This window comes from Callorhinus ursinus, unplaced genomic scaffold (assembly GCF_003265705.2).
Source record: "Callorhinus ursinus isolate GAN/ISIS: 27379988/994484 unplaced genomic scaffold, GSC_fseal_2.0 scaffold4, whole genome shotgun sequence".
Taxonomy (NCBI): Eukaryota; Metazoa; Chordata; class Mammalia; order Carnivora; family Otariidae; genus Callorhinus; species Callorhinus ursinus.
This window is the reverse complement of record NW_027397066.1, coordinates 118,871,325-118,884,344: the sequence shown is the minus strand read 5'-3', so window position 1 is coordinate 118,884,344 and position 13,020 is coordinate 118,871,325. Positions and strand designations below refer to the sequence as shown.

The 13,020-nt window shown below is 38.0% G+C and overlaps 1 protein-coding gene across 7 annotated transcripts in view; it reads left to right on the top strand.

Moving 5' to 3' along the window:
- INPP4B (inositol polyphosphate-4-phosphatase type II B) overlaps positions 1-13,020 on the top strand; it is an 864,684-nt gene that overhangs the window by 598,063 nt on the left and 253,601 nt on the right. For all 7 annotated transcript variants that reach the window (XR_012378034.1, XM_025874245.2, XM_073892293.1 and 4 more), the window contains one exon: positions 11,813-11,924. Coding sequence is in view for 6 of the 7 variants with exons in the window: in XM_025874245.2 (XP_025730030.1) it covers positions 11,813-11,924 (112 nt within the window). In the remaining variant the exon portion in view is untranslated. The remainder of the gene's footprint in view (positions 1-11,812; positions 11,925-13,020) is intronic.

Genomic DNA, 13,020 nt, shown 5'->3' with positions numbered 1-13,020 from the left:
GAGGGAGAAGCAGACTCCCCGCTGAGCAGGGAGTCCGATGCAGGACTCGATCCCGGGACTCCAGGATCATGACCTGAGCCCAAGGCAGTCGCTTAACCAACTGATCCACCCAGGCGCCCTAGGCTCCCTCTTTGCTTAGAGGACCCCTTTCAATATTTCTTGGAGGGCTGGTTTTGTGTTTGCAAATTCTTTTAGTTTTTGTTTGTCCTATAAGCTTTTATCTCTCTTTCTATTTTCAATGACAGCCCAGCTGGATATAGTATTCTTGGCTGCATATTTTTCTCTTTTAGTGGTCTTGAAGATATCATGCAGTCCTTTCTGACCTGCCAGGTCTCTGTGGATAGGTGTGTTGGCAATCTAATATTTCTACCATTGTAGGTTACAGATCTCTTCTCCCACGCTGCTTTCAGGATTGTCTCTTTGTCTCTGAGACTTATAAGTTTTACTTTAGATGTCGGGGTGTTGACCTATTTTTATTGATTTTGAGGGGGGTTCTCTGTGCCTCCTGGATTTTGGTGCCTGTTTCCTTCCCCACATTAAGGAAGTTCTCTGCTATAATTTGCTCCAATGTACCTTCTGCCCCTCTCTCTCTTTCTTCTTCTTCTGGCATCACAATTCTTCTAATATTGTTTCGTCTTACGGTATCACTTCTCTCTCGAATTCTGCCCTCATGATCCAGTAATTGTTTATCTCTCTTTTTCTCAGCTTCTTTATTTTCCATCATTTGGTCTTCTATATCACTAATTCTCTCTTTTGCCTCATTTATCCTAGCAGTTGAGTCTCCATTTTTTATTGCACCTCATTAATAGACTTTATTTTGACTTGGTTAGATTTTAGTTCTTTTATTTCTCCAGAAGGGGTTTCTCTAATATCTTCCATGCTTTTTTCAAGCCCAGCTAGTATCTTTAAAATCATCCTTCTGAATTCTAGTTCCGAGATCTTACTAATGTCCATATTGATTAGGTCCCTGGCAGTCAGTACTGCCTCTTGTTCTTTTTTTTTGAGGTGAGTTTTTCCGTCATGTCATATTGTCCAGAGGAGAATAGATGAATGAGAGAACAAAATGCTAACAGGGTAACAACGACACCTGAAAAATATACACTAAATGAATCAGAAGAGACCTTCCAGAAAATGGTCACTTTTCTGTTCAGAGAGTTGCTGCTATTCTTTTCTTTGATCTCTTGTTGAGTTCGTAGGTGTTCAGAATGGTTTGATACCTATCTAGCTGAATTCCTGGGACCAGACGAAATTTAGGTCTCCTACTCATCCGCCATTTTGCTCCCCCCCAAAATTGACTCTTTATTGTCATAGATGTGTAGATTCTTGTAACCACCATCACAATCAGGAAACAGAACTGTTCTCTTACCCCAGAGAAACTCCCTCCTACTGCCCCTTTAATTCATGCCTCCACTCATGCCAACCCCTGCAACCACAATCTATCTTCTCTATCAGCATAGCTTTCTCTTTTCCAGAAGGATATATAAATTGAGTCATAGGTTTATATCCTTTGAGACTGGCCTCATTCACTCTGTCTAATGCCTTTGAATTTCATCCAAGTCGTGTATATCAACAGTTTTTTTTTTTTTTTTAATTCCTGAGTAGTATTCCATAGTATGGCTGTATCAGTTTGTTTATCCATTCACATTAAAGTATATTTTGGTTGTTTCTAATTTGGGGTGACTGTGAATGGACCTGATAAAATACCCATCTGTAGGCTTTTTCTTTGACCCTAAATTTTCATTTCTTTAGGGTAAATACTTATGATTGGAATTTTGGGGCCATATGGTGTGTGTTGAGTTGTATAAAAACCCAATGTGTTGTTTTTCCCACCAGCAGTTATGAAAATTTCAGTGGTTCTTCATCCTCATCAGCCATTCTATGGTATATAGTGACATCCCATAAAGCTTTTAATTTTCACTCCCCTAGTGACCAACGATGTTAAAAAATTTTTCATGGCTTATGTGCTATCTTTGCCCATTTATTAATTAGGTGGTTCATTTCTTTGCTGTTGAGTTTTGAGGACTCTTTATGAGTTTTAGAAGCAAATTCTTAGACACATAATTTGCAAATAGTTTCTTCTAGTCAATAGCTTGTCTTTTCATTCATATAACATTATCTTTCCTAGAGCAACACTTATCAATTTTGATGAAGTATTGATTTTTCTTTTTAGATCATGCTTTTGGTGTCATATTTAAGAACACTTTGACTATGCCCAGTTTATGAAGATTTTTTTCATTACCTTCTTTTTAAAGTTTTATATGTTTTGTGTTTCACATTTAGATCTCTGACTCATTTTAACTTTTGTTTCAGTTGTGAAGTCTAAGCAAAGCGTCATTTTTTTCCCCAAATGGATGTCTAATTGTTTTAATACCATTTGTCGAAAGGACTGCTTACTCTTTTTCCATTGAATTGATTATAGCTTTGTCAAAATATAATTGGTCATGTTGCCTCTGTATTGTTTCATTTGTCACTATATCTGCCCCTTCATCAAGACCACACAGTTTTGATTACTGTAGATTTACAGTAAGTCTTAAAATCAGTAAATGCAAATGCTCCATTTTTGTTCTTTCTTAAAATTATGCTGGCTATTCTATTTCTTTGTCCTTATTTATAACTTTTTGAATTAGCTTATCAATATCTCCAAAAAATCTTGCTGGGACTTTGATTAGTATAGCGTTAAATCTATAGATCAATGTGGGGAGAACTGACATCCCTATAAAGTTGAGGCTTCCAGTACATGAATACCGCATGTCTCGCCATTTATTTAGACCTTCCTTGATTTCTTCCGTCAGCATTTGTAGTTTTCAGCATATGGATTTTATACATTTTTGCACTTAAGCACTTTGTTTGGATCTACCATAAATGATACACCTTTTGAAAATTTCACTTTCCAGTTGTTCATTGCGAGATATTTGTGACTTGAAATTGTGTCTGTGAAACCTAGTATGATAGTTTCAATATCACTCATATTTTCAAAGCTTTTGTTTTATTGGTAGGACCTGTCCTTCATCTTTGTCACTCAGGTAACAGTCTGGGACTTAGTTGGGGGGGGGGTGGTCTAGTCCATAAATTATTTCTCAAAATCTTGGATATACTATTTAGATTCATGTATGCACAGCTTGAGGTGAGGCCAGGTGTTGATGAACAACATTAAGAAGTCCCTTTCCTGAGCCCCTTCCTCTTCACACCCTCCTTGGGACGGTCCTGTTTCCTGTGGCTTTCCTTTTAGACGCTCCCACCAGAAAGCTGGTGTTTTATTGTCTTCTTTCTGCTATGCAACAGCACTCTCTTCTGGGGCCAAGAAGCAGAAGAACAGCGAGAGGTAAAAGGGATTCACCCTACACCCTTGGGGTCTCAATTCCAATCGGAGAGGAGTCGTTCCCTCCTTCGTCATTTTAGACTCCTGCAATTCCTCCTTGCTGCCACCACTGGATTATTTGGGGGCTGGGACAGGAGAGAGTGGAAAATAGAAAAGTTATTTCCCAATTCTTCTGGGTGTCAGGAAACCCCTTTTCTGTTCTTTGTGCCAGATTTTGAGGGCTTCTCCTGAAGCTCTCGCTCTGTTTACACCATTGACCACCTCTAGACTTGGGGCTCTATTGAGTCCAGAGCAGGAACAACAATTGGGGAAACAGGTGAACTCACTGCTGGTTCAGTAGTATCTAAAATTCTGATCTACCCCAATATGCCTGGTGGTATTTACTTTGAGTCTTCAAATAGCTACTCTATGCATCTGTCCAGGTTTTATAGCTGCGTTCAGTGGATATAGGAGAGGAGAGTTGTGCTTACTCGCTCTACCTGCAACATCTTTATGTACCAATAGGCAGATTGTGGCATCCTATTAATTTTAATGTAATTTTGGTTGCCTATGAATCCTGAAAAATGCATTTACAAGGTGCCAGTCTTGTTTTCTCACCTTGCTTACAGGATATGTCTTAAATTTATTTATTTATTTATTTTTAAAAGATTATTTATTTATTTATTTATTTTAAAGATTTCATTCATTTATTTGACAGAGAGAGACACAGCGAGAGAGGGAACACAAGCAGGGGGAGTGGGGGAGGGAGAAGCAGGCCTCTCGCCGAGCAGGGAGCCCAATGCGGGACTCGATCCCAGGACCCTGGGACCATGACCTGAGCCGAAGGCAGATGCCCAATGACTGAGCCACCCAAGCGCCCCAATATGTCTTAAATTTAAAGAGAGAGTTTATAGTTCATATTTACAATGAATCAACATGTTTCTAAATATAACTTATTATATATATATATTTTTAAAGATTTATTTATTTATTTGAGAGCGAGAATGAGAGATAGAGAGCACGAGAAGGAGGAGGGTCAGAGGGAGAAGCAGACTCCCCGCCGAGCAGGGAGCTGGATGTGGGACTCGATCTGGGGACTCCAGGATTGTGACCCGAGCCGAAAGCAGTCGCTTAACCAACTGAGCCACCCAGGCGCCCCTATATATATATATTTTTAATAGAGACATGAGGAGGGAAAAACGTGCTTTTTTTAAAGATTTTATTTATTTATTTGAGAGAGAGAGAGAGCAGGAGAGAGAGTACAAGCAAGGGCAGAGGGAGAGGGACAAGCAGACTGCGCTGAGCAAGGAACCCAACATGTGACTCAATCCCAGGACCCTGGGATAATGACCAGAGCCAAAGGCAGGCACTTAATCGACTGAGGCACCCAGGCACCCCTGGAAAGATGCACTTTAACAACTTACTTGTATTGGGATAATTACTTATATTGGGATAGTACTATTTTTAGCAATAAAGAAGACCCTGCTAACCAATTAGGCTGAAAATTGATAGTCAATGTGTTTGTGGTGCACTCGTGAAGCTTTGCGGCCCAGGCTATATGGCTATAGTAGTCATTACCATACGTTAAAGCATTCTTGTACTTCCATTTAAGATCTTTTGTTCTTATTCACATCAATCTTGTGAGATAAGTAAGATGATTTAGTTTGTTCATATTTTATAGCTGGGACATCTGTATAGATGCTGCATTGCCTGCTGACGGTCCCATAGTGAACCAAGGACTTTGTTACTCAGAGTTCACTGCACTCTTCACTAAGCCATACTCCGTTATTTAATGGTATGTAAATTGGCATGGATCAGTTCGAACCAAAAATATTGAGCTGCCCAAAACCCTTGACAAGTCCTGATATAAGGCCTTGAAAGACAGGCTATATTTCAGTCTCTCTGAGTAGGCATTAGACAACATTTAAGAACTTTTAACAGAGGAAAGAAAATAATACAGTGGCAGGTGCACTTTAAGAAGAAAACCTGACACGGATGGAATGGAAGAGAGGGTTCTTGGAAGGTGGAAGTAGGTTCTTCAAGTGTAATAAGAGGTGACAGAACTGCTTGGGGTATTGCCGTCATGAAGGGACATGTGCAAGAGACATTGTGAGAGGACTAGTCAGTAGGGTTAGTGATGCATCGGAAGGTAGGGGCAAGGTACAGGTGGAGATGGAATGTTCTTTGGTTGTGGTCTTTGGAAAATGATATGCTCTTGATGTGAGTGCGTTGGAGTTGGAGGAAGACTTAAGTTTCAAGCTTATAGAATATAAAATATCAGGACAAAAGGAATTTGGAGCTCTAGATCAGGAAGTGAGGACAGACTAAGGAGTATAGAATTATGATAGATCCTCATAGAAGGGATAGTTGAATCCTAATGATGGATGGAGTTTTTGAAGGAGAGCTCATAATGAGCATAGAGGAGAAAACCAGGGACTAAAACTCAAGAGTGTGTATGCTATAATGTGAAGAACTACTGAAAGTTTTATTTGACTGTGAGTTTGAAAGTATTATATGGCTTCTGACATTTATGAATTTCAGCCAGAATAGAGGTGTGCTTCGTTATACATACTTAATGGAACTCTCACTTCTTTGAGCCCTAAGTAAATCTAGCATTGTCAGGTAAATGTATTCACCAGGAAGATCATAAGGGTGTACTCACTCACTCACTAACTCCATTTGTTTACTTATGGCCTTTGTTTATTTTCTTGTCCGGGTGAGATTTACATGTCCCAGGTACGTGTCTAGACAGTTTAAATGCAAGGCATGTCTCACAGCTGAAGATTCTGTCCATAGCACCAGGACTACTTTATATTCACAAAAACTGACAGTGGTAATGATGGCTTCTCCCTGGATGTTTACAGAGTCATTTGTTGGTTCGCATCTCTGTGGCATTTCCAAAACAGGAGTTATTTACAGGCATCTTGCTGTTTAACATTTCCAGAGGATTTTGTTTTTTTGTTTTTCTTTTCGCTCTAGTAAGGATGGTATAGTAGGTGGTGAGGAAAGAATGTCATTTGTTAGAAGACTGTTTTACACCTCCTTTCATTCAGTCCTCTAAAAATGTTGGTATGTTTCAGCATGTGAGATTGAGTATTTCATTAGAAGCCATTCGGGAAGTTATTTTAAAGGCAGATTTTGAAGAACCTTGATCACTAATCTACTCTACATGCTGAAAATCTGAGTGAGAAGGGAGTACAGGTTTGTGTTGCTGAAAATTTCCTCTTCTTTGTCTTCCATCTTGTTGGCATGGTTAAATATTTAAGTGTACAATAGCCCGCCCTCCTTATTCGCAGGGGATGCATTCCAAGACCCCCAGTGGAAAATGTGGATAGTGTCAAATCCTGTATAGACTATGTTTTTTTTTTCCTATTCATACCTACCTGTGAAAAAGTTTAATTTATGAGTTAGGCAAGGAAAAGATTAACAACAATATAGAACAATTATAATAACGTATCATAATAGAAGCTATGTGAATATGGTCTCTCAAAATAGCTTACTGTACTCACCCTTCTTCTTGAGATGATGTGAAATGATAAATGCCTGTGTGATGAGATGAAGTGAGGTGAATGACAGAGGTGTTGTGATATAGCATTAGGCTACTGTTGATTTTCCAGTGATATGTCAGAAGGAGAATCATCTGTTGACCACAGGTAACTGAGACCTCAGAAAGTGAAACCATGGATAAGGGGAACTACTTATTTGCCAAGTTTAACCAGGAACTTTGATGTTGGATCGAAATACTATATCGGCCATGAACTATTCATCTTTTACTTCTCATACAGCTTTCTGCATTAAACAGAGCTAATGATCTGTCAAGTGGCTGAAATGGCACAGTTTTTTGCTGTTCTTGTTCATATAGATTGAGATCATTATTTATTACTGCAGCCTGTTCTTGTTGCCATGTAAATTGCTAGGAAAGTGTGTAAAATCACTTTTTTGTTTGCGTTCAGTCAAATTTGTATCTTTGTAAAAACGTCAAAATGCTGTGCCATAATGGCAGTCAAATCTATTTATATGCATTGGCTGTTATAAGAAAAACCAGCTCTTTGATTTGACCCTAAGTTCTCAGTTACTTCCCCGGTTTGGCATGCATTTGGCTTGTTTGGTTTGTTTGCATGAAAGGTAGGATGAGAAGATGAGGAATGAGGAGAGGCTAGAATGTACCTGAGGTCTTTCCTGAAGTTGTATCGGTCTGTGATGGCTTGTGGTGTCTGTGATAGAATTATATGATGGAATCACAGGAGTGACTAGAGCACTGCGCTTGAGTGCTAATATTATAGAAGAGCTGTTAAGAGACCAATTCTTCGATGTCTAGCAGAGGAAACTGAAACCCAGATATCTAAAGTGATATATTGTTGGTCACATAGCTAGTTAGTGGCTGAACTGGAAGTAGTGCTTGGATTTCTTGATTCCTAACCCAGACGTCTCTTCTATATATCTTCCATGAAGATATGATTTCCACTAGATAAAATTCAGGAGAATTTTGGTGATGAATAATGGTTAAGTTATTATTACTAGCCCCTCCCACAAACCTGATGGGTGATAAACTGAAAGCATAATTAAGCATTTAAGAATGAATTTTCTTCTAAATTTGTGGGAAATCACCTTTGAAAACATGAAATAGATACTTCAATCATGGTTCCCCTGATTGAACAGAAGTGTTGAATATCCATACTTGGTGTGTGTTAAGTTGTTGCAGGATAAATAGAAAACAGCTTCCACATCTTATATTCTAGTTCATTGACAGGATGAACCATGCTTCTGGGTGTCTTGAATTCAGCTCTTTAGTTTATAACTTGGATTCCCATTCTGTCTCCCACAAATCTCAGATGAAGAGACATGCTTTAGAGTAGTCAGAACTCCCTTTCCAAAATGGTTTTGGGAAAAAAAAAGATTTTAGATCATTCTAGCATCACTAGATTAAGCAAGCTCCTTGCCTTGATTCCACTCTGGGACTGAGTGGAAGCCTATAGAAGATATTATTTAAAATTAGATATAATTTAAAATTATTTAAAAAGTAGCCAGATAATTGTGGATTTTTTTTTAAAGATTTTATTTACTTATTTGAGAGAGTGAGAGAGAGCACAAGCAGGGTGAAGGGCAGTGGGAGAAGCAGACTCCCGGCTGAGCAGGGAGCCCAATGTAGGACTGGATCCCAGGACTCCAGGATCGTGACCTGAGCTGAAGGCAGAGACGCTTAATGGACTGAGCCACCCGGGCGCCCCAGCTAATTGTTTTAACAGAAATAGATAGAGCTATAGTTCAGCTCAGTCCCATAGTACATTACTTATTCAGTCACTTTCACACTTTGAAAAATTCAGCTGCATTGTAATTAGTTACAAACCTGTGTTGTTTGCACTACTAGGGATGTAAGCTTCATAATATCTGTTATTACTAAGTCTCTGTATCTTTAATGAGTACTCAGTCATTGTTGCAATGAAGCTTGAGATCCTATAATGTTTTACTATCGTCTTAGATGCCTATGCTAGTAAAAGTTCTGGAGAGAATAAAATTAAACATCATATATAAATACATAATACATTATAAAATTAAACATATATAAATATAATACATTATAAAATTAAACATCATATATAAATATATAATACATTATAAAACATATATAAATATATAATACATTATAAAATTAAAAAACATAATATATAAATATAATACATTATAAAATTAAACGTATAAATATATAATTACAAAATTAAACATATATATATTATAAAATTAAACATCATACATAAATATATAATACATTATAAAATTAAACATATAATTATGTAATACATTATAAAATCAATCATATATAAATATATAATACATTATAAAATTAAACAGCATATATAAATATAATGCACTATAAAATTAAACATATACAAATACCATTAATGACATAGCGATTCTATTGTTGCTGCTACTGGTCCCACTGCCCTACTACTAGGACAAAGAGGAAGGGTGGAAGGAAGACGCACTCATCTTGTTTAAGGCATTGTGCTGAGCACCTTACAGCAATCATACCACAATTTAATCCTTACAATAAAATGATCATCTCCATTTTGCAAACGAAGTTTCACGTGGGTTAAATTCTTTGCCCAGGGTCATGCAGCTAGCAGGTAGCCCAAATTCATGAGTGCACACTTTTGACCACTATGGCACATACTGGTTTATAACCCAGGCCCAGGAGAGACTGTGAAAAGCCTACCTTCTGTTTCAAATCATTATGGCACTGTTTGGTTTAGTTTGGTGAAAACATTTAGAAAGTTGTACATGGGTTTACATTCCTAGAAATGAATCTAGCTCAGTTTGTTCAAGCAAAGCATTTTAAGCAACTCCTACGAAAAGGAAAAGATACCTGTAATTGTTACTGATGCTCTCAGCTTGGGGGAAAAAGAACCTGCAAACCTCTAGAAAAAGCTATGAGTAGTGCCAATGAGAGCTCTTATTAAAGCCTTTATTAGGTACTGAATAATTGTACAGAGTTAAGTCACACCATGATTTATGACAAGTTATTATGTCATTTTCCAGTGGGAAAATGATATAATGAATAAACTACCCCAGAACTGGAGCTAATGCAGTTTTTCACAAAATCATACAGTGTCCTCTATATACACATCTTCTTTGTAATGAGTATTTAAAGTTTCTATATTAATTGCAAATAATTAAGTCAATATGATGATTTCCACTGTTTTGAAAGTCACCAAAAAGCATTTTATTTCATATTTTAATAAGAAATCATTTTAATAAGAAATCACTTTTTTCTATGTACACAATTTTTATTTTATTACATTATGACATTAGGTATGCATATGTCACCAGAATTTTCCTATTTCAATTTCCTTAAAAGCATAATTCAAGGGTGCCTGGGTTGGCTCAGTTGGTTAAGCAACTGCCTTTGGCTCAGGTCATGATCCTGGAGTCCCAGGATCGAGTCCCGCATCAGGCTCCCTGCTTGGCAGGGAGTCTGCTTCTCCCTCTGACCCTCCTCCCTCTCATGTGTTCTCTAATTCTCTCTCAAATGAATAAAATCTTTAAAAAAAAAAGCATAATTCAAAAGGTGTGTTTTAATTTATACTTTTTATATTTTGAGAAAAACCTGCCATGATCTAGTAACATATTTTGGTTTCCTTTTCACCTAACGTATTCATTATTTGAATTAGTATTTTGGTAAACTATACAAATTTTCCTAATTCTCTTTTCTGACATCTTTAATGATAAAATAGTGGCATTTAGAAGGAATTGGTTGAAAGAAAGACACCATTTGTATCCCAATTAAAATTAAAAACAAATTTTGGAAAAAACATGACAGAAGAAAATGAAACATTGCGTTTCTAATATTAGTCAATTAGGTTAAGAAAGAAGTTATGGCAAAATGTCATGCCTATGCAGTGGCTTGCTGCCTATCTTCAAAATGAGATTCGAGGGGAAAATATATGTCACACTGTTCCCATGTTATGATGGCACCATTTATTCTGTATATTTTCTTGCCCAGGAAAAGAAATTAGAGAATCTTAAAGGAGGGTGGTTATTCATTTTATTTTTATCTTTCATTATTGTTCACCGGAAAATTCATATGTTGAAAATGATAATGATGGAAATCTTAATCATCATTAAATGGAGCTTTTCAGTGACCAACAGACGTGAAGAAGATAGAAACCTGGATTTCTGGTTTTGCCATTTGGTTACCTTAGATGAGTCTTTCCATCTTTTTGAGTCTCTGATTCTTTATCTGATGAAGTAAAGTGTTTACTAAATTATCTCTATGGTTAATTTCTGCTCTGCATGTACCTTAACTTTTTTACGTTTGCTGGGAGAGAACTTCCTTTACCTAGTCTCTTAGAAAAATAGTGTTAGGAAAAAGGCACAGAATCAGATTTTGTGGCCAGTGGCCCAGAGAAGAATATAGGGATGTTTATGTTCTTTTCTATTTTATTCAGCTGTAGTTTCTTTTTTTTTTAAGATTTTGACAGAGAGAGAGAGAGAGAGGATAAACAAAGGCAGCGGGAGAGGGAGAAGCAGGCTCCTCAGTGAGCAGGGAGCCCGATGCAGGGCTCCATCCCAGGACCCTGGGATCATGACCTGAGCCGAAGGCAGTCGCTTAACCGACTGAGCCATCCAGGTGCCCCCAGCTGTGGTTTCCGTGACAGATGTGCACAACATGCATGCAGCTGGCAGAGAGAAGCCACGGTTTATGTTGTTGTGGGGATGTGGTGTTGCCAAACAGGACACTGAGGCATGCTATTTGTGTCCACTCCTGAGTGTCTGGAAGAGGTTTCACCATCATGAGGTAGCTTTTGACAGTCCGTGCACTTACCTCATAAATTGGTGGTTAACCATTTTTTTTTTAATTAACACTATTGACATGTTTTGTTTTTAAAATAGATTTAATTAAAACTAATGAAGGCAAAGAGTAATATTTGTGGTTTTCAGAAACAAACATGTTTGAACATACTTTAAGGAGAGAGAAGATTCTTACCTTTCCATTTCATTTATTTTTGGTTGCAGAACTTCAGATGGTGGCAAAGTTGTTGGCACCATAGAAGTCAGTGTCGTGAAGATGGGGGAGATTGAGGATGGGGAAGCCGACCACATCACCACAGATGTGCAGGGACAAAAGGTAGGGTCTCAGTCAGCTCAATGCACAAATTAAATTAGAAACGATCAGTTTTGCCAGATGCCTGAATCATCAGCACCTCTGTGCACTATGAAATCTTATTCAAAAGCCAAATGAGAAATCAGCTCTGGAATTGAAGTGCCATAAGCATGTTTGGTCCGCTGAACCAGAGGGTCTATTTGCACGGAACTCTGCAAAGCCATGCGCCATTCAGCAACACCTTCTTCTTTGCCCCGGGGCTCCCCGTGTTGACCCTGCCTCCTCTCAGCTGGAACAAAAGCACGGATCACTGCTGCATTCTGCCCTAATTAACCCTACTTGAGACGCATAGAAGATTCCAGGAGGACTACTGCCCAAAGTAACCACTTCTCTACTCTCAAAACCCTCTTTGGAAAGAAATGCAATTTGAGTTTAGATTTCATTTGTATGTGAAGGAGCACAGATTTAATAATGCTGGGCCTTATAAAATTGCAGAGAGAAGTAGGAAATAGCGCAAAGTGGAGGGACAGCTTTGGAGGAGGGGCATCACCAGCTGGAGGGGAAGCAGCTTCCTTGAAGCTGAGCATAAAGGTCCCAGTGCGTATCAATACATGTCCCGGATTTTTTACTTTCTTTTCTCTAAGAAAGAGAAACTTGACATAAGTATTAACCTAAATTCCTGTCCTAGGAATGTAGTCGCCTACTTTATTGAGGCACAGGGGATGGACTTAAAAACTGCATCTTTTCAGGAAAGATTTTGTGTATACACTGTAATTCCTACCTTTTCATAAATGAGCATTTTCTAATGATAAGGCCTTTAGGGATTCAGTTTCTGACTTAGTGGCCCTTATCTAGAAGCATACTGAATTTGGGGTGCTGAGAAAACATCTACATGAGAAATGTTTATCTAGCACAACAAATTAATTTTTTTGTCTAAAAAAAAGAAAAAAACAATTAACTTTACAAAAGAAATCTAAGACTGTCTTTCAAAAGAATATTGTTCTTGCCCCCAGAATAAGCTAGGCTCTTATCTGCTGGGCCAAGCCTTGTTCTTCTCTGTTCCTCTACTCTCCCCCAGAACACAGTGAGGATCATGAAAATATTCCAGGGAGGCTCAAAG